The 26440-nt window shown below is 45.6% G+C and overlaps 1 protein-coding gene across 14 annotated transcripts in view; it reads right to left on the reverse strand.

The window, feature by feature from the left end:
- Positions 1–26440, reverse strand: part of LOC126261336 (calcium/calmodulin-dependent protein kinase type II alpha chain) — a 1016317-nt gene that overhangs the window by 475110 nt on the left and 514767 nt on the right. For all 14 annotated transcript variants that reach the window (XM_049958533.1, XM_049958541.1, XM_049958530.1 and 11 more), the window contains exon 2: positions 3555–3649. In XM_049958533.1, the coding sequence (XP_049814490.1) occupies positions 3555–3649 (95 nt within the window). The remainder of the gene's footprint in view (positions 1–3554; positions 3650–26440) is intronic.

A 26440-nucleotide genomic window follows, 5' to 3' on the forward strand; every position in this document is an offset into this window, starting at 1 on the left:
GTGCAAAACGCAAGTAGAAGTTCAAATGGCTCTGAGCACTATGGGACTTAACATCTATGGTCATCAGTCCCCTATAACTTAGAACTACTTAAACCTAACTAACCTAAGGACAGCACACAACACCCAGTCATCACGACGCAGAGAAAATCCCTGACCCCGCCGGGAATCGAACCCGGGAAACCGGGCGTGGGAAGCGAGAACGCTACCGCACGACCACGAGCTGCGGACAGCAAGTAGAAGATAAGTTGTGCTATTTGGATAGTAAAATAACTGATCATGGCTGAAGTAGACGATATAAAATGCAGATTGGCAATAGCAAGAAAAGTTATTTCTGGAAAGGAAAGGAATTTGTTAACATCTAATATAAATTTAAATGTTAGGTTGTTTTTCAATGAAATTACGAAACCGTCGAAGCTGCGCAGGAGTTTGCTTCTATTTTAATGGCGACCAGTTTCGGAGCTTAATCCATTATCAAGCCTTCCACATAAGAGCTACCATAATGTGTGTACGCTGCCCAGCTAGCTTGTGTGAGTGGCTAAGTGCAAGGTACTATTTGCATAAGACTTTCCAGGGCTGCGAATCGTCAGTTTGGTAATAGAAGGAAATGTGAGCCGTAAAAATTCTAGAGGGAGACCACGACTTGGATACAGTAAGCAGCTTCAAATGGATTTACGTTGCGGTAGTTTTGCAGAGATGAAGAGGCTTGGACAGGATAGACTATCACGGAGAGCTGCATCAACCCAGCCTTCGGACTGAACGCAGCAGCAGCACCATCATCATCATCATCATCATCATCATCATCAGCAGCAGCAGCAGCAGCAGCAGCAGCAGCACCACCACCACCACCACCACCACCACCACCACCACAACAACAACAACAACAACAATTACGAGTGGTAATATTATCACTTCGAAAAAGTGAAGTTTTTCATGGAGGTTTGTTCTGTCTATGCAACTAATTGATGGTATACCTCCACGAATTTTGAAGCAACTAAGGAACGACGGAAAACAGAAAAAAATGACGATAATTTTTGTTTGTTTGTTTGCAGATACATATACGCAATCCTTGAACACACTGAAATCCCCCCGCCAAAGAACCGTAGCACGTCGGTCGTTACAAAAGCCAAAACAATGGCAGGACAGTCCACTGGTAAAGTGAAGCGTGGTGCGGTAATTGGTTTCTGCGTATGAAGGGGAACAACGTTACAACAGTCCATGCAAAGCTAGCCGAAGTGTGCGGCAACAGAAACCCCATCATATTGCATAGCCGCCTTCTGTGTGGTCGCAAATGTCTGAGTGACGAAGAACAGAGTTCCAGGCAAGCTCTGTGTGAATGATCGCGAAGTGGAGGCTCTGACGCTCGAAGACGGTTGTATCAGGAAAAAGTGAAAATCAGTCATTGATTAGTTTACGTTTTGCACGAAATATCGAATCAGAAAAAGGTCGCCGCCAGCTGGCTTTCGTGACGAAGCACGCCCATTCAGAAATCCCTACATATCGAGGTAGCAGGGGAAACGTTGTAGCTGTGTCACGTCAGTCCAAGTTACTCCTTCAGCCGCCTGATCACCATTGACAAATGCTCTGTGCTTCACTATGATTCCGAGGTACAGCAGCACAGAGTGCAATGGAGAGGTGTGGACTGAACACCGCTGGAAAAAGGCAGGACCTACATTTCATCGGACAAAGTAATGCTGTGTGTTTTCAGGGACGGCACGCCGTGGTGCACACTGATCGTGCTGGTATGCAGTAAACTATGACAGGACCACGATACGGATAGCTGCCCACATTAGGTGTTTCTGTTCCATTAAAGTGCTCGAGTTCATCCTTTACAGGAGAACGCTTCTGCTTCTCTGTGTTATTGTATTTAACCTCCCTACTCCTCTCTCTCCTCTCCAATATTCTCTGGACATGGCACCCACTCACTACTACTTTCCTCGGATGACGGAATTTACAAAATGTCGACAACGTGATTTTCGAATTCGTTGGTTGTCTGAACAGTCAAAATGCAGACATCTACCACCAGTCTCCTCGAAATACGAGGGCCTTTTTCTTAGGTGATTGTTAAACCTTATGACTATCCTTCTTATTGAAACAGCATTTTCGATTTCCAATCCATGTACGTGCAACACCTCTGGAAAAAAATAGGACAAAAAATAAAACACAACAGCTAATAGTCAAAGTACTTAACACGAGACACTTCAAATGTTTCAAACCAGAAGTAATTTCGAGTCTTGCAGTAAATCTCATTTAGGGCCATATTTTCAGAATTGTGGAGGGAAAACGGACCAGTGACTGATGAAATGGCTCTGAGCACTATGGGACTTAACATCTATGGTCATCAGTCCCATAGAACTTAGAACTACTTAAACCTAACTAACCTAAGGACATCACACAACACCCAGCCGTCACGAGGCAGAGAAAATCCCTGACCCCGCCGGGAATCGAACCCGGGAACCCGGGCGCGGGAAGCGAGAACGCTACCGCACGACCAGTGACTGATGAAAGAAAACTAATCTGAATAATGAAATTTTTAAATATGTTCCATTAAAAGATAAATTTCTGCATAATAAAAGCACAGTAATGGACAGAATATGTAACTCAGAAAGATCGGCGGGTGATCTGCTTTTCGGTCTTTAGTGAGTTTAAGAGGCTTTGTACCGTCGTCTTGTATTCGTATACTTCCTGGAACGATCTGTATCGCAACTGTTAACGCTTTTCGATAGCTTGTACTGTCACATAATCGACAAACGGTGAAGTACATTCGACTTCGGTAAATTTCTTCTGGTTTATATTCTTCATGTAATGACTTAAATGCACTTAAGTGAAATGAATGAACCCGCTATGATTCAATGGTTCGTACTTTGACGATATGCTGAATCTGGAATATAATGCATATGCCACGACTCCCACTTTTGTAACTCTCACATAGCCAGCGGATCCAACCTCCACCGAGCGAGGTGGCGCAGTGGTTAGACACTGGACTCGCATTCGGGAGGACGACGGTTCAATCCCGCGTCCGGCCATCCTGATTTAGGTTTTCCGTGATTTCCCTAAATCACTCCAGGCAAATGCCGGGATGGTTCCTCTGAAAGGGCACGGCCGACTTCCTTCCCCATTCCTTCCCTAATTCGATGAGACCGATGACCACGCTGTCTGGTCTCCTTCCCCAAGCCAACCAACCAACCAATCCAACCTCCGGTAGGAGTGCTCCGAAATCATAGGTGGAAACTGTGGTGATAACGAAATTCTGAGCCTGGCTCACAGATGTACCGAGAGAGCATAACCGTTAAGGCAACTGTTCTTAATAAGCAGGAGGGGTCCGATCTGACATCGATTTTTTTATTTTCACTGCTAATTTGAAACTAATTTCCTCACATGACGCTAATTTTAGATATCCAAGTCATGCATCTTTCACATTTCATGTTCCACTGACTCCGCAGTCAAACTCTGTAAGTCGTTTACCTATTTTGCGGCTCACCTGACATCAACCGTACCAGTACCTGGGTCTACTGCGCTATCACACATTTTACTAGCGGACGTAAGACAGTACTCACCTCTAGCTGATAGCTTCTTTGTGTTGATGATCTTTGCTGCGAACTCCAGGCCCGTCGATTTCTGAACGCATCTCCGCACGACTGAAAATGCGCCCCTGAAACAGATAACAAAAATGCGTGTACAATCATCATTGCAAAAATTAGACACTGGATGGAAAATTAATAAAAAAAAAGGGCGAAGTCGAATTTTCTCTACAACAAAGTTTACTTGGGGACTCACTAAATCACCTCTGTTTCTGAAAAATGTATCCGAAAAATTAGTGAACAGCAAAAAAGGTTCTCTTTCACTGTCTAACACTGTAATATCAGGAACTGATGACAAACGCTCTTGGTCTCGTCCTAAATCATGTGCACAGGCACCACCACAATAATTGTTTTACGTAATGCATACATCAGTAAATACTCTGAATAAGAAGTGTGTGTTTTATTCGATAATCGAAGGCAAAAATGTCTTCCTGCATTCGACAAAGCGATGTGCGAACAAGGTGATGAATCTCAAACAATTTAGAACACTAAGTGACGGGATAACATCGCAAGTTCGATGATGCTTTTCGCGGATAATGCTGAGAAAACAGCAGCGTAATCAAGGAAGAACTGCAAAGGGTCGACGCTTGGTGCAAGAATCGGTAGTTGACCCTCACCATATAGAAATGTAACGCGCTTCGCTTAAAAAGGCGGGAAGACCCATTATAGCGCGATTACACGATAAGCAGGACAATCACTAGAAACGTTAATTCCGCAAAGTGTAAAGGAGTATGCGTACACAGCGACATAAAGTGGAACGACCACACGAACGTAATAGCAGGTAAGGCACATTCAGACAGACACAACGGAAGAATCCTCATTAAACCTAGTCCACCCACAAAGGAGATAGCTTATAGAATCCTAGTTCGACTAACACTTGACTATTACTTGTAAGTATCAGATACGTATCAGATAGGATTGACGCAAGAAATACAGAAGTTACGAAGGAGAGAAGCGTGTTTTGTTACAGGTTAATTCCGTAAGCGCCAAAGCATCGCGGATATGCTCAACCAACTCCATTAATCGCGATGTGGTCCAATGTCAAAATTCCGTGAGCGTACATTCCTAGAAGAATCACACAGTGTACTGGCGCTCCTACGTATATTTTGCAAAAAGATCAGGAAAGTAAAATAGTAGAGATTCGAGGTCACACGGAGGATTATCAACAATCGTTCTTCACGTGAACCATTCGCGACTGGAACAGGAAAGGGAGGAAATGGCAGCAGAACACAAAGTACCCTCCGCCACGCTGCATTAGGTGGCTTGCGGATTACACATGTAGGTGTAGATGTTTAAGACTAAAGAACTGGGCGGAAAAAAAATATTGTTTGAAGTTTCAGTAAGAGGAAGTGACGAAGAGTCTCTCAAGAGAATTAAAAAGAAATGTGTACATGTACATTGAATTTTAAATAAAACATAAATGGTTTATTAAGATATATCAATAAAATGAAGTAACACCATAATGCAATACACAGCTGTAATGTGAAACATTTTTGTATCGCTCCGTTTCGTATATAAACTAGATACGGTGCTGGAATGATAACACATTTGAGAATTGGATGATACAATCTTCAGAACATTCAGCTACACAAAAGCGGATATGCGAAAGAGATGCGTATCATTTTATTATTATTGCATGTAATTAGAAACATGACAGAGTGAAACGAACAGTTTCTATACAAATGATTCAGAAACAGTAGGATACTGTGTGTTACGAAAAAAGGTGAAAAATATTTTCCATGCAGCTTCATGAACCAACCGTGTATACACCAATGGAAAAAAAATCGCAACACCAAAGAATAATTAATGTAGAGTACCGGAATTTCGGGAATACATCTGTCTAGGTAACATACTACGTGATTAACATTGCAAGAGCACACGTTAATGTAAGCTCGAGGTAAGCCATTGCAAATGTAAAATGCTGGTACATTAATAACCGAAGTAACTGCCAGAATGTTTAATGCAAGCATGCAAACGTACATCTCGGATGTCAGTTTCTGGGATGGAGCTCCATGCCTGATGCACTTCGTACGTCAACGCAGGGACGGTTAGTGCTGTTTTTGGATGACGCTGGAGTTGTCGTCCTGTGATGTCCCATACGTGCTCGATTGCGGACAGATCTGATGACCGAGCAGACCAACAAAACATGTCGAAACTCTGTAGGTCATGCAAACCCTGTAGATCATGTTGGGCTACAAAAGAGGTATGTGGGCCAGAGCTATCCCGTTACAAAACACTCTCCTGGAATGCTGACCATGAATGGCAGCACAACAGGTCGAATCACCAGACTGACGTGGTCCTTGGGATAACCACGAATGTGCTCCTGCTGTCGTAGGGAAACGCAGCCCAGACCATAACTCCAGGTGTAGGCTCTGTGTGTCTAGCACGCAGGTAAGTTGGTTGCAGGCCCTCAAATGCCTCCTCCTAACCGTGACACGGTCATGAGTGGCACCGAGGCACAGTCAGCTTTCGTCAGAAAAACACAACACACCTCCACTTGACACCACTGACGTCGCAAATGGCGGTGTTTTGGGGTCAGTGGAATGCACACCGCACGGTCTCTGGTTCGGAGCTCTCCTTGAAGTAACCGAATTGTAACAGTTCGTTGTGTCACTGTGGTGCCAACTGCTGCTCAAACTGCTCTTGCGCCACAGCCATACGCCGAGCACGATGGTGTTCCCCTTCGGTCGTCGGCAGCCCCGTCTTCTTGCGACCGTACACGCTCGTGACCAGCGCTGCCAGCAGTCATGTACGGTGGGTACATTCTTGCCAAATCTTTCTGCAGTATTGCAGAAGGCACATCCAGCTTTTCGTAGCCCTATTACACGATCTCATTCGACCTCAGTGTCTTAAAGTTACTTTTGACTAGCATTAACTTACCACGTCCAATCTCATAGGTAACTAATGCTCACGACCGTTACAGCGTGTGTTTAGAAATAAAACCTGTTCTGCATCCTCTTGGTGGCGCTAGTAGCGCCACTCTTATGCGATTGGCTCAAACTATGAATAGATACCATCTTTCAGACGTAGAAACACGTCTACCAACGTTCGTTCAGATGGCACAACTCCTTAATGTTGCGATTTCTTTCCGTAAGTGTAACTTAGCGCTTCTAATAAGTAAGTAAATATACAGAGACTATTATACATGTTTTTTTATTAATTCAGAAGCTGTGGCTTGATGTCTGGCTGCTATAAAAATTCGGTTAAGACACAGTTCAGCAAGTCGAGTCGTAGCCATTCGTCCTCGCGTTGTATGTTTCGCAGCTGTATGCAGAGCCTCGCCAAGCATGGAAGGCTTCAAGGTTGGCGACGCTGCTCGTCACTACATTCTATCAATCATAACATTATTTGTTTTATTCTATGATGAAGCGAACGTTTGACTCATGTTTGACTTCAGTTCTTCGTCATTTATGCAAGAATAGAAAATGGCTGAGCCGGTCGGTGTGGCCGAGCGGTTCTAGGCGCTACCGCTACGGTCGCAGGTTCATGGATGTGTGTGATGTCCTTAGGTTGGTTAGGTTTAAGTAGTTCTATGTTCTAGGCGACTGATGACCTCAGAAGTTAAGTCCCATAGTGCTCAGAGCCATTTGAACCATTTGAAGAAAATGGCTGAGGCGCTACGAGAGAGGTGTTCTGCACCAATCACAGCATCGTTTGCTATTAATATTCAGAGAACGTATTTTCCTAGTATAGTCATCCAGTGTGTGTGTGGGGGGGGGGGGGGGTGAGGTGGGGGGGGGGTGCGGTGGGGAGAAGAATTTTCGAATGTTGCTTCCATTTCCAAGCGTGCTCTACTTAGTACCGGGTGCAAGTTCGAGAGGAACCCAAAAGCAGTTGTGAAATGAGCTGCGATCTCATGATCACATCACAAACGTCGCAACCAAATCGCCTCAGTAACAACAGGTTTGCAACGGGAGTCTCACTACACAGAAATATTCATGCACTTGTCGCGAGAAAGTGTGTGAGCAGCGTGTAAAACGTCCTTTCCCTCCATGTACTCAGTCTATTAATGACTCTCGGACTCTGTAGTGTATTAAATATGCATTCCAAACCTTGCGAGCATTGCTTTTAATAATTGCTGGCGGACTTCAAATTTATTCCGGGGCCGGGAGCGGATTGGCTGTCAGCCGCAGCTGCGAAATTCCGCTAAAGCCTTTCCACCTGCGCCCCGCGCGCTGTTATTGCGAGAGAATTAATAATTTGCCGCGTTTTAATAATTACGCCGGCAAACTCTCCGCTCGCGGCGGTGGCTACAGATTTAAAAGGACAAAAGGGCGCCTCAGCATTTCATTACTCCTGTTCTCAACATAGCGGCTGCGCGCTGTAGTTACAGAGTTTGAGCTTTCCCTGAAACAGCGGGTAACATTATACCGGATGAAATTTTACGCTGCCAGTTTTAGCTTATTTATTTCCTTTCCACTTGTCTGTATCGTTTTCGTGCTTGCACGAAAGTGTACACACAAATTTCATAGCACCAATACACAGCTCTAAAATTCTTCTTCAACAAAACATATACCACATATTTACTGAGGGGTCATGTAAAAAAAGTAAACAAGGGAGCTGGAGATGAGATATTCGTAAACAGATAACGGCATAAGCTAAGCGTACAGCCGCATTATGTGCAGGTTTCAGTTGTAACTTATGTTTTACTATCTTTCGGGATTTATCTTCTCCTCGAAGACACTACCTGATCAAAAATTTTTGTACTTTCAACATTGCAGCACAGTCAGCAATCGTGATAATCTAATATATAAGAAACTATCAGCCTAGATTGCGGTAATGAAACCAACCTTTACCTAGGTTTCAGCCCAAATAATTGAGCCTTCTTCAGAAGATATATCTGAATCTATAATTTGTCTAATAGAAATAAAACTAAAACAGCCTGAATAGGCGTAGTCACGTTTTAAAAATGCGGTACATAAGTTTGGGCTGTTGTGGAGCGTGGGAAACAACCGAGATCGGTCTTAGGAACGTCATTATTACAATTTTGGACCAATTTTTATTGCCAGAGTTCATTTTTGGGGCCGTTTTACAATTGGTGGTGTAGTTTTTAATTTGCTCGCACTCAGTCTTGTGCACATAGAATGTCAGCCTGCTCTCGCTATTCACTGCATCATGGTAGCTAAAGCCACGCACCGAACAAGGAAGTGGGAAGCTCTCGTGTGGGCGTGTGCGGGTGAAGACTGGCGGAGGCCACTTTGATCCTGGCCCTCGCCTACTAATATGCGTACAGCGTTGTCTGTCGGGCGCCTTACCCGCCACTCACCTTGCAAATGTCGGCCTTGCGCCGTAGGCAGGCTGCGGGGGCGTACGGAACAAGTGCACGTGGGGCCGCCAGGGATTAGCGAGCGCGCTACTGCCTGCAGAGGGGCTTAGTGCTAACGAGCTAAAGCCCGAAGAGTACGCTCCGCCCTCCCCCTCCGTAGGCACTGGACCAAGCCTGGGGGAGAGCGCACACTGCAACAGTAAGTGGTTACACCGCAGGTCGCTGAACACCGTCTATTTCTCAGGCTTGTAAACGCAGCAGGCTCTTCAATAAAAAGAAAAAAAAAGCTCCGGCGTCAACTAAGCTCTTAATGCTTCGACGAGCGTCTTGCATGAAAAGAAGTTTAGTTTAGATTGATTGGGAGGATACTGTGAGACTGTAGATGCTCTACAAAGAAGATCGCTCAGAGAACATCTCTACGACATATACTGGAATACTAATCAAGAAGCGTTTTCAGTTTGGTTAACAGTAGACACCGTGCATGCATGTACTTGAAGGGCAGCACGGAAGGCCATAGGTTAGTTTGCCAAGAAGGAGAGTTCACATAAATGATTAGAAATCTCAACTGTCAGACACTCAGAGAAAGACTCTTAACATGAAAATCTTCATAGATGATCCCATCAACCAACTCCTGCTAATATTATTCTGACCTATACATCTCACTTTCGCACAGATCGTGAAGACAACAGCAGCATTTCATCCACGAACGAAACGAAAAAGTAGATGTAAAACTATTCATAATACATAGTTTAATATTTTGCTGAAAAGCCACTTTAAATCGAAAAGTTGCTAGAAGAGACTCAGGAAACATGTCAGAATTTCAAAGAAATAACCCTTGGGAACTGTGTCCATACCGCTGTCCTGCGAGCCAATTTTGTTTGCTTATTTATATGAGCAACTTCTCATTTGACTCCACTACGGTTGATGAGCTCGATACATCTCTCCCTTCCCCTTTTCCTAAAAATCCGTATGTCATTTAACAAAAAAAATTGAATTTATAATAATGATCCCTGCATAAAAAATATACGGGTTTCTATAAACTGGGGAAAATTGAAAAGTCAGTAACATGGGTATACAAAATAACTGCAATACACAAACAAGGTGCAATACAACACACACATTCCCACCATCTGCACATAGCAGACGACGTCGCAGCGCGAGAACGCATGAGAGAGAGAGAGAGAGAGAGAGAGAGAGAGAGAGAGAGGAGAGCGCGGAAGGGGCATAGGCACCGACGGTGGGAGATGGGGGAGGAGGGAAAGTCAAACATTTAACATTTAACTGATTAGCAGCAACGACTGTTTCTAGATTGGAGGTTGTACGCACAACATCAAGGACTTCATGTAATACAAGAATCCATAGAGGTGAATACCGACAATCACGCTATTTACGGGCACGACATCTCGGTCCAGTCTAAGAGGGGATCTGCTGTTCGTGGGTATTTCTATCAAAAAGGGGGGAGGGGGGCAGTCGTACTGAAATCCTTTCGATGACAAAGAAAGGTACCATCTCTAAGAACTGTGGCAGCACATCTCACCAGATGATATGCACGATTCAAATGGCAAGGGGAGAAACTAAGGTACAACAACGAGAACTTGTACAATTACAGCCCACAAGTTGGTGGTCGTCTGGCGTATGAATTCTCACTTCTAATACAGCTATGCGGCAGTTGGGAGCATCCGAGATATTTGTTATAACGCGTAACGATACACCTTCGAAAACTGTAAATAATGGTGAACACACATTATTATGTATCGTTTTGTCAAGGTAGCACCACCAACGTCATGGCAGTTGTTTGTTATGAAATGAACGCAGTCTATAAATACATGCCCCACATGCACCGTTCCTTCGAGACTTCGTGCAACCTGAAATTTTCATTTACGAAACTGTTTCCTTACTTAGTTAAAAGATGCGCTACTATCTGCGTAATTCTTACCTTAAAAGTCTCGGACACCCTGTATAGTACACACAGAACTGCAGGTAACAGAAAAAATTTATTGCCGGAAAACTATGAAGCAATGTTCGTATACAGCAGTTAACTTTTTTTGAGGAACCGAAAGAGATCTAGCATCACAGAAAGGAAAAAACAGCACAAATTTTTAAAGTTCCAAAATAAATCAGTGACTAACAGTTGCGAGGAAACTGCAATTTTATTCCCGGTTACGAACTTTCCGACATGGCCGAATAACTCTGCAAGATATACGACTGGTGGCCAAAGCCTTCGATTACCTTTCACTGATTTGTGGTTTGTTTCCGCCCTTCTGCGAACCCTATTTCCTAACTTTGTCGCGAGGGAAGCAAACTTCTTCCCTCTGTCCTTCCGTTGGGAGTCAGATATACCTTCCAACTTCCCTCAAATTTCTTTGTGGTGGTTACGAGATGACGCAAGCTATATACTCAATATGAAAGGTCGGTATCAATTAAAAGACAGTGACGAAAAATCATGCGGTCGAAAAGAAAAAGGCAGCATCAGTATTATTGGTAAATCACTGAATGATGACAGTAATGGTCAAATTTCATAAACTCATCTTGCAACATCATTACGGTTATGCTGTAGTTTATTACGCGAAGGATGGGCGAACTTTAAGGCGCGTTTCCGACCAATAGACTACAATAAAAAGTGACCGCTCAAATGGCGAAATACCGACGCTGTACATCAGGCGGAAAAGGAAACATTATAAATGCCAATGGCGAACAGTGATAAACCTAAGTGAATTACGCGCGGTCGCTATACTTTAGACTTAAGCGATCAAAATGAAATAAGCTAGCACTGTTTTCTATGAATACCGATTTATCTGTACGTCAAAACTGTTTATGTGTTTAAGCAACTAACAGATTAAATTGGAACCTGGGGAAACAACCTAACGGAAGCTAGATATCGAATCTTTTAGACCCTTTGCGCAGAAGCACAAGCGAAATTGTAATTTAACTAACTAACATTTGTAGGGAACGCATAAACTTAGCTTGAGAAGAAGCAAAACAAATCGCTGTTTTTAAAATGTTAACGACGAAGACTTAACAACAGAGTAGTAGTAAGAGGCAGAAACTCCTGGTGGCGCTAACTGCGAGGTGTCACTACTACACACTTTGTTGAGATTCTCCCGACAGAGATGACCAACTTTATAAGGCCGGCCGCTGTGACCGAGCGGTTCTAGGCGCTTCAGTCCGGAACCGCGCTGCTGCTACGGTCGCAGGTTCGAGTCCTGCCTCGGGCATAGATGTGTGTGATGTCCTTAGGTTAATTAGGTTTAAGTAGTTCTAAGACTAGGGAACTGATGACCTCAGATGTTAAGTCCCATAGTGCTCATAGCCATTTGAACCATTTGAACTTTTTAAGGCACTGAACTAGTGCCTGGAAAGTGCGAAATTCAGATTTTCTTTAAGCCGTATTTACGTTTTCCGTTGTTTCTGAAACGATTTCTTGAACAAGAACAATCCTTATTTTCTCCAGTATCCTTGCGTAATTGATCTATTAGTTGGACTTTCAAGAATTCGACATCGACAATACGTTATACTCCACCCTTGCTCCTTTCTCTCCTGTTGGTATACCTGTCGCATACACGACGCGCGTTCAAATGGAAACAAACCGTCTCTGTAAAGAGTTACTGCAGTTTTATCACATAAAAATTAATTTCTTTCCACGGCCAAAAGTCTTAAAACGTTGTCTATATTGCGCGATATCTCTCAGCAGCGGCACCACGTCTTCGTTCGTTTACAACAATATTTAACATCCTTATCAACACTCAACAGCTGATAGGTTCTATATTTTTCCATGTCTACAACTCCTCCTTTTATGAAGTTCAGAAACCTGTTCTTTCTTCTTGAACGAGTTTTTCCTAGAATTTTTAGGATACATGGAAATGTTATAACTGAAGACTTTTTCACCAGTAACGAAACGAGTAGTAGCTTATTTCCGTTACACTTGCGTGGATTTGTATAGCCAAGTAAACTGGAGATTCAATTCATTCATCACAGTTTATAGCTGGTTTTGTCATTTACCTGTTTTTTTTTGTTTTTTTTTTGGTGCATGTCGAGCAGTGTGAGGAACTATCGTATTAACAGTAAACTAAAGCAATAAAGCAAATGCTTATCATCTATGCTCGATTTAGAAACTCGACATTAAGTAAGTGATCACTGCTTGTAACACTTATTTACTAGGGTCACGCAAAAATGAATGCACACCATAATTTCAAAGATCCAACTTTTGTTCTACGCCATTGCTATTCACGGGTTGTCGTAGAAACATTCTCCCAGCTACAACCTCCTATTAAGAGTGCCTTTGTTGTAAGGACAAGACAGTGATAAACTTCCACATGAGTCTGAATAATGTGTATGTAGATTAAGCTGGTGATCGCAGTCCAGTTAGTCGTTGGTGAAAGAGCTTACCTTGTAAAAGTAGGCACTGACTGACAAACGTACAGCAGTGAACGCTCTGTCAGTCCGGGTGGGAAAACGAGAAGCGAGTGTCTGCAGAATATTGACAGAGTTGAAGTTGAAAACGGTTTGCGGCACGTGGTTTCAGAGATCACTGGGTGTACAACACTGAAGCATCTACACCACAGACCTTATCTGACGCCGTATGATTATAGTCTCTTCGGTACAATGAAAGAATCGCTTCGCAGAACGAGATTTCGAGATGACGACTAAGGCTGCTAAACTGTGGCCCAGACGTAATGGTTCTGGCTTCTACTGTGCAGGTACACAGGCCATAATCCGACGTGGTCTAGAGCAGTTGAAAGGGTTGTGGAAAAAGTGTAATTTTTCGCACGAATGTATCAACATACTGTAAAAACATGAAAGCTATGGAAAATAAATTCAGTGTTCAAAAACAAACAATATGCATTTCTTTTGGAGTGATCCTCGTAGTTTTTAAAAAAATGCTGCTTGTGTACCTCAAAGCATATATCAACGTCTCTTTTCCAACATGGTCGGAAAATATTCAAGGAGCTTCTACCGAAGATTACTGCTGTATACCTTTCGAATAAACTTGTAAGCTACAGAGCTAAATCAGGTATTTCACCAAGAGAAAATCATCGTAGAAACATCCGGCTGGATTTTCTGTGCGAGGTGGGGAAGGGGGGAGAGAGAGAGAGAGAGAGAGAGAGAGAGAGAGAGAGAGAGAGAAATTGTGAATGTATCACTGGCTCGAAGCAAATCGCCACAATGTTTTCTCCTCATTCCATAGTAGTTCTTGTACCCAACGTTCCAAGTTATTACTTCCATATTGGGTGAATCACCTGAAACTTGCAGCGCAAATATTGTGGAAATGAAAAGTGCTATTGATGTGTGGATTTGCCATAATGAATTGGTAGTCATGGGCTCGCATTGTTAGTCAATCAACAGATTGTAATAAAACCTAGAAAGTTTATTTTTTGTGCAAACTTACACTTTTTGAAATGGAACAATGAATATTGATAGTAACAAACTAAAAGTAGGATAAATTAGGATGCCAGTGGTATTTGTTGCAGGAACATCTAAAATCAACTGACTGACAGGCATGATAGATACAGGCGTTCAAACATATGTGGACATCAACACGTAGTCAACATGCTATTGACTTGAAAATCTGACATTAGGCACAACACGCACATTGTACGTGTGCTAATGTTTCAGTTTTATCTCCAGTAATTTTCAAATAAACTAACAATTTATGAGACTTTATATGTAAGACGATATATTTCGATTTATGCCTTGAAAATGATCTAAGAAGAACTTATACTATCACGAAAGAGACAAACAGTCAAACGTGGCTTCTTGGCCGCCATCAGAACTCTAACTACAGGTTTACAACTGCTGGTGCCATCCAGTGAGGAATCTTGGAACTGAAAGACGTTCCACGATTCAAAACCCTTCAACCACGATGAACGAAAGAACGGACATCACGCATTCATATATGTGGTCAAATTGTTGGTACCATTAAACTCTGGCTGCACGCGACGATACACCTGCTCCACATACCGCCAGAACTTCACGGTGAATCTGTACGAAATTTAGACGTTTTGCCCACAGGAATCTTACAGTCTAGCGGACGTTTCCTGTTGCCGCACCATTTCACTCTCACCCTGTACTGCACCCGTTATCTGTACCGCAGTAGAACTGTCTCTGAAGGGAACTCAGAACATGTACTCTCTTCGACAATGTACCACATTTGTTGTGCGGTGTCTTAGCTGGCAAGACAAGTATACCTTGCTTTCTGAAATCCCTAAGTAAAAGACGGCATTACACAGTCGTGGAGACGCCACAGTGATCTCTATATCCTAACTGACTGAAGACAGCCTAGATCGCAGTATTAATTTAGATAACCCGTTTCGATCAGTACAGGTCCCGAGCACCCCCAATGTCCTTCTTTAATACCCACACGTTTCGGGTGAAGTTTGGCTACGCACGGTGCATGTAGTATGAATGAGCGTGCTGTCCTTGTGTACAATGGGGAAGGCGCGCGATCTGAGTTTGATCGAGGGAGAATTGAGATGGTGCGGAAGCTTGGCACGAGCATTCCAGAAACTGCACGACTTTTCGGGTGTTCGAGGAGTGCTGTGGTATCTTTAACATGTGGAGACACCATGATGAAACCACGTCCAGTTGTGGTGGCCTTGTGCGGCCAACCCTCAGTAGATATGTCGGACCTCGCAGGATGAGCAGACTGGTAAAACAGGACAGGCGGCAAACTGTGGTGGAACTAACATGAGACTTTAATGCTGGGCGGAGTACAAGTGAGTCTGAACACGTAGTGCACAGAACACTACTAACGCTGGGCTTCGGCAGCCGCTGACCCATGTGACAAAGTTAACACCACGACATCACAACTATAACTGAAATGGGCATGTGACCATCGACACTCTACGTTGGCACAGTGGCAGAGCGTTGCATGGTTTTATGAATCCAGATATCTTCTTCATCATGCCGGAGGGAGACGCGAATCCGTCGTCTTCCAGGTGAACAGCTCGTTGACATCTGTACTACGGAACGGAGGGTATCTAGCGGCGCCTCTGTTACGTTCTGTGGAACATTCTTGTGGGCATCCACAGGTCCAGTGGAGCTCGTGCAAGGCACCTTGACGGCCAAGAAGTATCGGACACTGGTTGCAGACCACGTACAATCCTCCATGATGATCATGTTTCCCGACAGCAGTGGTACTTTTCAACACGACAATGCTCCATGTCAAAAGGACAGGAGTGTGATGGAGTGGTTCGAGGAACACAGTGGCGAGTTCCAATTGATGTGCTGCCCCTCCCCTCCCCCAACTCGCCAGATCGTAACCCGATCGAACACACGTGGGATGTGATTGAATGTGGCGTCAGAGCTCATCGCCTCCCTCGGCGGAATTTACGGGAATTAGGTGACCTGCGGGTGCAGATGTGGTGCCACCTCTCTGCAGTCAAGACGCCTCACCGATGGTATTCGTGCCAAAGGTGGACATTCCGGCCATTTTACCAATTTTATTCGGTAGGTATTTCAGACTGACGAGCAATATGCAAGTATTGGTAGAACGATGGGTTTTTGTAAGCTGCCTTCTTTGTCAGTTCCCGAGAATTGTTCTAATGAACCTCAGTCTGACATCCGCCTTACCAGTGATTAGTTTTACATGGTCGTTCCAAATTAAATCGCTCCGTTCGCATACTCCTAATGTTTTATGGGTGTAACTGCTTCCAGTGATTGTTTTGCAAATGTGTAGGCATACAATAATGGGTCTTTCTGCCTATATGTGCGCAAGAGGTTACATTGGTTTATACGGAGGACCAACTGCCAGCCGGCCGTTGTGGCCGTGCGGTTCTAGGCGTTTCAGTCTGGAACAGCGCGACCGCTACGGTCGCAGGTTCGAATCCTGCCTCGGGCACGGATGTGTGTGATGTCCTTAGGTTAGTTAGGTTTAAGTAGTTCTAAGTTGTAGCGGACTGATGACCACAGATGTTAAGTCCCATAGTGCTCAGAGCCATTTTGAACCATTTTGAACCAACTGCCAATCCGTGGACAAGGCATCGATTCTCTGCAGGTGTCCCTGCACTGAGCTACAGTTTTCTAGCGTTGCGACTTCTCTGACTACAACAGCAGCATCCGCGAAAAGCCTGATGGAACTTTCGACGTTATCCGCTACGCCGTTTATATGTACCGTGTGATGGTCGTACAACGCTCCCTTGGGATATCCCCCACGTACTTTTACGTCTGAAGATTTCTTTCCGTAGAGAACGACAGGGTATCTTCTGTTTACTAGAAACAGTTGGCAGAGCTGATCTGATAATTCGAACGCTTGGATGTTGTCCTTTGGATGACAGTGCGGAATTATATCGAGCGCATTCTGGAAATCGTGGAACACGGCATAAGAAGGGCGCCGGTATGTTCTGCTTTGCAACGAACGGTGCGAGATGGGTTTCACACGATCGTTGTTTTCCGAAACCACGTTAATTCCTACAGAGGAGATTTTTTGACCACCAGATATGATATAACTGACGATCATACAACATTTTCCAAAATTCTGCACACAAACATCACAAATATAGGCCTACAGCTTTGTCCGTCTGTCTGATGACCCTTCCTGGAAACGGTAATGACCTGCGCTTTTCTCCAGTCATTAGAAATTTCTCGTCTCTTTCAGTACACTGCTGCCAGAAGATGGTCAAGTTCTCTGACACACACTATGTAGAATCGTATTGGTATCCCGTTATGTCCAATGGCCTTCCATTTCTAGAGCGATTTCACTTGCTTTCCTATCCCATCTGACATTCTGACATTCGTATGACGACCTAACGGGGAACTAAAGCGCGCTATTTCTCAGTGAAACAGTTTCGGAAAATGATGTTTAGTATTCGAGCCTTCTCTGTGTCATCCTCCGTTCTGGTACGTGTACTGATTTGACCTTATGACCAAAATTTTTAAGGTTTTCTGTGAAGTCGATGAGCAGAATTTTACTTTCGAACTGTAGACAAACAGAAAAAAAAAAAAATAGATGAGACATGGTTCCAGAGATAAGCGCGTCACAGTCATAAAATCAGTGCGTCGTTCGGCCATTGTCGCCACATCAGAAGTACGCCACGACGGCCAGATGAGTGGTGGTGTCCCCGCCAGGGCAGGGCAGCCAGACTTTGCGGACGCGGCGCTCCGTATATTTAGCGGTGACGCCAGCGCAGATGCATCGCGGCAGCCAGCCTGGGCCACGTCCGCCCCTCGATTGCCTCTACACGGCACAACGCGATACCTCACACCTACAGGGATCACGCTCCGTACTGCATACTCATAGCATTAATATACTCCTAGCAACTCCGCATCACTTTCTCCAATTTTAATACAAGATTTTTGGGTCATCTGTTCACTACCTGAAGGCTAGTGATCACAAGTATCAGACAGAAATCGAAAAAAGAAGGATGGACGTGGGTCGATTTTCGATACTGCCAAGAAGTTTTGTTAGACGACTAGAATGGAGTGTAGTCAGAGTCGTTAAGGTGATACAGAAGCAGAGAAGTGAAAGACTATATTAACGAACGGAATAGCGGAGTGCTCAATGTACACTCCTGGAAATTGAAATAAGAACACCGTGAATTCATTGTCCCAGGAAGGGGAAACTTTATTGACACATTCCTGGGGTCAGATACATCACATGATCACACTGACAGAACCACAGGCACATAGACACAGGCAACAGAGCATGCACAATGTCGGCACTAGTACAGTGTATATCCACCTTTCGCAGCAATGCAGGCTGCTATTCTCCCATGGAGACGATCGTAGAGATGCTGGATGTAGTCCTGTGGAACGGCTTGCCATGCCATTTCCACCTGGCGCCTCAGTTGGACCAGCGCTCGTGCTGGACGTGCAGACCGCGTGAGACGACGCTTCATCCAGTCCCAAACATGCTCAATGGGGGACAGATCCGGAGATCTTGCTGGCCAGGGTAGTTGACTTACACCTTCTAGAGCACGTTGGGTGGCACGGGATACATGCGGACGTGCATTGTCCTGTTGGAACAGCAAGTTCCCTTGCCGGTCTAGGAATGGTATAACGATGGGTTCGATGACGGTTTGGATGTACCGTGCACTATTCAGTGTCCCCTCGACGATCACCAGTGGTGTACGGCCAGTGTAGGAGATCGCTCCCCACACCATGATGCCGGGTGTTGGCCCTGTGTGCCTCGGTCGTATGCAGTCCTGATTGTGGCGCTCACCTGCACGGCGCCAAACACGCATACGACCATCATTGGCACCAAGGCAGAAGCGACTCTCATCGCTGAAGACGACACGTCTCCATTCGTCCCTCCATTCACGCCTGTCGCGACACCACTGGAGGCGGGCTGCACGATGTTGGGGCGTGAGCGGAAGACGGCGTAACGGTGTGCGGGACCGTAGCCCAGCTTCATGGAGACGGTTGCGAATGGTCCTCGCCGATACCCCAGGAGCAACAGTGTCCCTAATTTGCTGGGAAGTGGCGGTGCGGTCCCCTACGGCACTGCGTAGGATCCTACGGTCTTGGCGTGCATCCGTGCGTCGCTGCGGTCCGGTCCCAGGTCGACGGGCACGTGCACCTTCCGCCGACCACTGGCGACAACATCGATGTACTGTGGAGACCTCACGCCCCACGTGTTGAGCAATTCGGCGGTACGTCCACCCGGCCTCCCGCATGCCCACTATACGCCCTCGCTCAAAGTCCGTCAACTGCACATACGGTTCACGTCCACGCTGTCGCGGCATGCTACCAGTGTTAAAGACTGCGATGGAGCTCCGTATGCCACGGCAAACTGGCTGACACTGACGGCGGCGGTGCACAAATGCTGCGCAGCTAGCGCCATTCGACGGCCAACACCGCGGTTCCTGGTGTGTCCGCTGTGCCGTGCGTGTGATCATTGCTTGTACAGCCCTCTCGCAGTGTCCGGAGCAAGTATGGTGGGTCTGAGACACCGGTGACAATGTGTTCTTTTTTCCATTTCCAGGAGTGTATGTCCCTCTGTAGGGACATCCCATGACGCACTACGCGCCGATGACACAGAAGTTGTTGGGCAGGCTGTGGTCCACGAAGTCTGATCGTGGAGTTCCTTTCACTGCCTGTAATTTTGCCTGTCACCATGCCATTAGCAGCCCTATAATATCGCTACAAGTTATTATGTTCCACTTAGGCTCCATCTTTCTGGTGGCCATGACAACAAGGCTGGATAGCTGAAACACGTTGAAGTGTTTACATCGTGCAAACTTAATGCACAGATTACTTTTTCGTGGATATAGGCATCTAATTGAAAAATTCAGAGTGTTGTAAAAGTCTCTTAAATAAGAAGGAATCCTGAACTCGAAATCAACAGCCAATAAGCTTATTCTGAGAAATGAATTTGCAAAATCCTACCTCTAATCACCGCCCTAAATGCATAGTCGCCAACGGCCTTGCCGCAGTGGTTCAAAATGGTTCAAATGGCTCTGAGCACTATGGGACTTAACATTTGAGGTCATCAGTCCCGTAGAACTTAGAACTACTTAAACCTAACTAACCTAAGGACATCACACACATCCATGGCCGAGGCAGGATTCGAATCTGAAGCACCTAGAACCGCTCGGCCACTGCGGTCGGCGCCGCAGTGGTAGGACCGGTTCCCGTCAGATCACCGAAGTTAAGCGCTTTCGGGCTGGGCTAGCACTTGGATGGGGGACCATCCGGTCTGCCGAGCGCTGTTGGCAAGCGGGGGCACTCAGCCCTTGGCAGGCAAACTGAGGAGCTACTTGATTGAGAAGCAGCGGTTCCGGTCTCGGAAACTGACATACGGCCGGGAGAGCGGTGTGCTGACCACATGCCCATCAATATCCGCATCCGGTGACGCCTGTGGGCTGAGGATGACACGGCGGCCGGTCAGTACCGTTGGGCCTTCAAGGCCTGTCCGGGAGGGATTTTAAATTCATTATCAATGTGATGAATACATGGGTCAGAAAAAGTCTGAAAAGCTTGTAAGGGTGTTGGAGGGTAGGTTGTTCTCGGAAATAATTGTTAAGAAAAAAAATCGATACGTTGCGCGGTTTCAGAGTTAATTGGCACTGAAGTTAGCCAATCAGGCCGTTCCGCGCGCAAGTTCAAGCGACCCGCCAGAGACAATGCCGCGAAACGCCAGATACGATTAGTGGCTAGGATGGTTCACTGGTTGGTTGGTTGATTTGGGGGAGGTGATCAAACAGAGAGGTCTTCGGTCCCATCGGATTAGGGAAGCATGGGGTAGGAAATCGATCGCGCCCTTTCAAAGGTACCATTCCTGCATTTACCTGAAACGATTTACGGAAATCACGGAAAACTTGATTCAGGATGGCCTGATACAGGTTTGAACCGTCGTCCTCCCGAATGCGAGTTCAGTGTGCTAACCACTGCGCCACCTCGCTCCGTCAATTAAGGGCAGTTGTTCTCATAGCGTAGACTACTGCGCACGAGACCGCTCAGCCTTTTGACTCAGCGGTCTCGTGCGCAATTTCCGTATCGCTCTTGTTCGGTTTCAGGAAACCAAACGAAGAACATGCTTCGCGACACCGTCTCTGGCGGGCCGCCTGAATTTGTGCGCGCCGCGGCCTGATTTCCTAATTTCAATGCTAATAAATTCGGAAATGGCGCACCATATAGGAATTTTTCCTAACAATTATACGTATCTCAGCACAACATACACTGCAACACCATCACAAGCTTTTCAAGCTGTTTCTGATCACCCTATATAATGTAACACATCTTTTTCTGGCCACTCACCTGTGTCAGTTTGTTTAGCTTTGCAGTCACCTCAGTCAGTTTCCAGAAGGTGGATTCTGATCGCGTGAAAATGATGGCTCGGGCTGGGGGCTGAGCTATGTTTCAGCCTGTGCTTTTCTCTAAAAGTAAGATGTCAGCTTATCTGACAGTCTTGATGATAAATTCTTTTTTTTTTCATGATCAGATATTCTACTGTTTTTCACACACACAAAAAAACATTTATTGAAATCCATATTATATAATGAATCAACAGATGAAAAATACACTGCGCCTTATCATAGAATTGTGTGTCCACAAGGTGTAGTAATTCTGCGCTGCCAAGACAGAAATGTATCCATGTTGCGGCGAACGGAAGAGTGGAGTGATTTAATATCCGACTGATTTCATTGCAACCACGAGTGTAGGCATCCTATACGATTCAGTTTCAGTACGTGTAAAAAGAAGCCATACCGATACGTGAAGAAGCTTTTGGTGGGTACGGCAGACCTTAATAATCTCCACTCTAAACACACGATTGGAAAACAGCGATTCGATCATATCTTGATCGTCGGGAAAGATAGTTCTCTCGAGACCTGAAATAAGGAGTATCCCAGTATGAAAACCCCGAACGTAACATGTTTCTGTGGGAATTTATTAGACATATGCACAAAGTGGCACCGAGGTGACTTAGTGCGAACCCACCGGAGGAGCCAGTGACAGTAAGCCAAGAGAAAGAAGTAAAAACGCAGGAGAACTCTTTGCACTGGAGTGCAGTTCGCTGGATTCTTGGAGAACACTTGGCGAATGTGGTTCTCAAGTAGTTCCAATGGCTCTAAGCGCTATGGGACTTAATATCTGAGGCCATCAGTCCCCTAGACTTAGAACTACTTAAACCTAACTAACCTAAGTACACCACACACAACCATGCCCAAGGCAGGCTTCGAACCTGCGACCGCAGCGGCAGCGCGTTTCCGGACTGAAGCGCCTAGAACCGCTCGGCAACATCGGCAATGCTGTTCTGTTAGAGACTTGCAGAAGTCAAGACGGCTCATCAACCGCTGCTTCTTCCAGGTAACAGTCTTGGTAATGATTGCCACTGCATTCTAGTACAGATTCTGCTACCGACAGCGTTCTTCTCCAATAATATTTACTGAGAAATTAACATGACACGTTATTGGTGACACAGTATGAATCAGCTCCAAAGTAAAGAGCTCGAAAATAACCAACAACTAGCGTTTAATTCAGGAGGTACTGACCAGGATAAAACTGAAATTCTTTCGTAAACTGAAACCAAAGAAATGAGATACATAGGTACACAGAAATTGTTATTTATTATAATTAATAAGAAAGGCAATACTGATTTGAACAGTATAATGCTTTACACGGCACCGAACTAATGGAAATAAAATGCATTCCTTTACAAGGACTACGAACCGGAAACTGCTGTCGGTTATGGTGAGATTTAATGTCGAAGATACCATCGCCTCTCTTGTCCTATCCCCTCTACCCCCTCCCCCTACCACGACCCCTCGATCCTACCAACCCAATTCATACTGATTAAACTATAGTGATTCAAATTTCAACCATTATGTGGTTTCGCACGCCACCAGCGAGCATTGTAGACATCGGAAACAATAAGGAGTGTTCCAGTGGTTTATGTACAATTAAAAATCTTAGAATCAAACGGAGATTTAATTCTTAGATGCTATCGTAACACTAAATGAACATAAAGGATGTATTAGCGTTTCATATTCCGACGCTGAGGGGATCATTAGAGATGGATCACAAATTCGTACAGAAAAAGGATGAGAACTTTAATGGGTAAAGTCCTTTATAAGGAAACTAGTGTCGTTTGGAAAAGGCGTTTCAAAGTAATCATGAAACACTTGAGTCTGTACGTAGAGAAGAGTAACGACAGCTCTGGAATGCAAGCCCACTTACCTTAAGCACTGCGCCATTTAACCGACAGAGATAGAAACCACGAGAAAGTACAATTTCACCCCTTTCCTTGGACCGCACCATCAGAACGCAGCGCTTTCACTACCAGGGTTGGCCCGAGTCTTGCAGCAGCCCCGAGAGAACGCGTTAGCGGTGACATACGGTCAGGATCGGTGCTGCTGGAGGTGCGTCAAGGCAATCGCCATAAAACGCGACCCGGGCTCCGGGCAGCGCCGGTATATTTAGGGCTGACGGATCGGCTGTCCGGGCTGGAGACTGATCGCTCGCAGGGCGACCGGGACGCCGGATGCCTGCCCCGTTGCTGAGCGTCCATCTTGTCCAACCGCTCTCTCTCTCTCTCTCTCTCTCTCTCTCTCTCTCTCTCACACACACACACACACACACACAATCTCCATCTATCTCCAACTCTGTACCGCACTCTACTTACAAAACTCAGTGCAGAAATAAGTTACGACGAGTGACCACTTTTCCCACTATAGTGTTGCACAGCAGCGTAGTATAGCTGAAGCAGCCAGAAAAATTTCTAACTTCTTTCCTATCAGTGACAGAGACAGGGCAAAACGGGCCAACAGTCAGGCAGGATTCCAGCGACGAAGTCTTGCTGAAAGTGCTGCAGACGACATGGAAGCTACTGTGACACCCTGAATGGCCTGAGCACCCGAGTGAACAATGTAGCAAACAGACATCATGACGATGGGGGGACATTGTCATAATGATGACAGTGTAAAGTGTCACACGAAATCTTAACTCGGACGCACGAGTAACTATTCACTTTACTGATTTGGCAGAATAAAGCGTCTGAGAGGCAAAGTTGTGAAATCCTGAGGAGACTAAGAGAGTTGACCAAACATGAAAACTAGAATGAATTATGTCATTATTACCTCACCGCTGCAAAGTACAGGAGCTCGTGGCCGGCCGGTGTGGCCGTGCGGTTCTAGGCGCTTCAGTCTGGAACCGCGTGACCGCTAAGGTCGCAGGTTCGAATCCTGCCTCGGGCATGGATGTGTGTGATGTCCTTAGGTTAGTTAGGTTTAAGTAGTTCTAAGTTCTAGGGGACTGATGACCACAGATGTTAAGTCCCATAGTGCTCAGAGCCATTTGAACCATTTTGAATACAGGAGCTCGTCTTGCATAAAGGTGACTTTTAATCTGGTGTTCTATTCGGTTTCCAGTCGTCTCGTCGACAGGGGAGGCCTATGTCGGTCGACTCTCTGCTTATTTAGTCGACTTCGATCTTCCACGGAGTATCACTTGCGTTCTGGAGGGGCGTGGTCGGTCCCTGCTTCCGCCCGCCTGCGTTCCTCCGTCATACTTGGCTTGTGACAGGCTCTCTGTCTTGATGGGAGGTCACGAGAGTCGGTGAACGCCTTCCATGTGTGTAGTCTACGAAGGTGCCACTGATGCCGTGGCCACCGTCTCCCGCAAGCTGTGTGCAGCCGCACTTGCTGTGGAAGCTGCTGAGCGCTAAACGCAAGCGAAGAGACCGGCCTCGTGACATCGCGGCATCTGAGCTGACGCGTCGCCATCTTCAAGCCGAGTGCTGACCGACGTACTGGGTTCCCCAGCGGTACGCTATCGCCAGCCCTGCCCCCGCCGGCTGTCTCAACTTCGTGCCATCCACTGCCGCATTTTGTTGACAATAAATGTTCAATCCCCTGGCTTCTTCACGGCCTTTTCCTTTTTTTAAAAAAAATTAGTGCTATTAACTCGGTCATCTATGTGTTTTGATACTTACTGCTGCTTTTCACAGAATGGACTGCGGGTCAGGGGCTCGTACTGTTAGCCAATCAAAAGACTGTAATAATACTTACTGTAATTATCGTGCAAACATACACTTTTATAAGGAACAATGCCTATTGACATTGTCATAACGGGTAAATTAAAATCTCAGTAGTATTGCAGGTTTATAGTGCGAGTCGTTTACGAGACATCGTGTTTTGAAAAGTTTCCACACTGCCACTTGTCTTTGCAATTCAACCTGCGCAGTTGATAAGATATGTTTGCTTACAGAGAGCGTGTGTGGCTCTGAGCACTATGGGACTCAACATCTTAGGTCATAATTCCCCTAGAACTTAGAACTACTTAAACCTAACTAACCTAAGGACATCACACACACCCATGCCCGAGGCAGGATTCGAACCTGCGACCGTAGCAGTCCCGCGGTTCCGGACTGCAGCGCCAGAACCGCTAGACCACCGCGAGCGTGTGTGTTCCACGAATGCATTTTGTGTGACATTCCAAGCAGTAGGCCGTGTGTGGATGATGGGATTTAACCATTGCACAAAAAGCCGACATACTCATTGTGTATGGATAGTGTAGGAAGGACGCAGTTAAGAACTGTACGTTGCATGCGGCAAGAAATCCCAATAGACGCCAACCATCTAGGCAGTTACTTATCAACCTCTTCAACCAGTTACGTGAAAGAGGTAGTGTAACTCCTAAACAACGTAACAGAATGAAACAAGTGACAACGGAAGAAGGGGAAATTAATGTATTTGATCTGACTGTTAACTCACCCGCAATCGCACGAGGAAGTGGATGAGTCACGCAAGTGTCCTACGCATTCTTCTATCGGCATAGGTTCTATCCTTATCACATCTCTCTCCATCAACAGTTGCACTGAAACGATTATGAGAATCTTGCTAACTTCTGTACAATGGCAGTAAGGTAGGATACTTCAGATGTATCATGTATCTTGTTTGGTGATGAAGCCATATTAACCAATCATAGCCAGGTAAAACGCCGAAACATGCACTATTAGTCTGTTCACAGTCCCCGATGTCTTCGTCAGGTGGAACGTCAGCGTCCAGGGAGTGTAAACGTTTGGTGCGGGACAGTGAACAATCAGCTCATAGGCTAGTGCTTCGTAGATGGAACACTAAACGCACACAAGTATCACGGCCCCGAAGCACACCATCTTCCACGGATGCTAGAAGACGCTCATTTGCAGACTAGGAGGAACCTG

The sequence above is a fragment of the Schistocerca nitens genome, chromosome 1 (genome assembly GCF_023898315.1).
Source record: "Schistocerca nitens isolate TAMUIC-IGC-003100 chromosome 1, iqSchNite1.1, whole genome shotgun sequence".
Taxonomy (NCBI): domain Eukaryota; kingdom Metazoa; phylum Arthropoda; class Insecta; order Orthoptera; family Acrididae; genus Schistocerca; species Schistocerca nitens.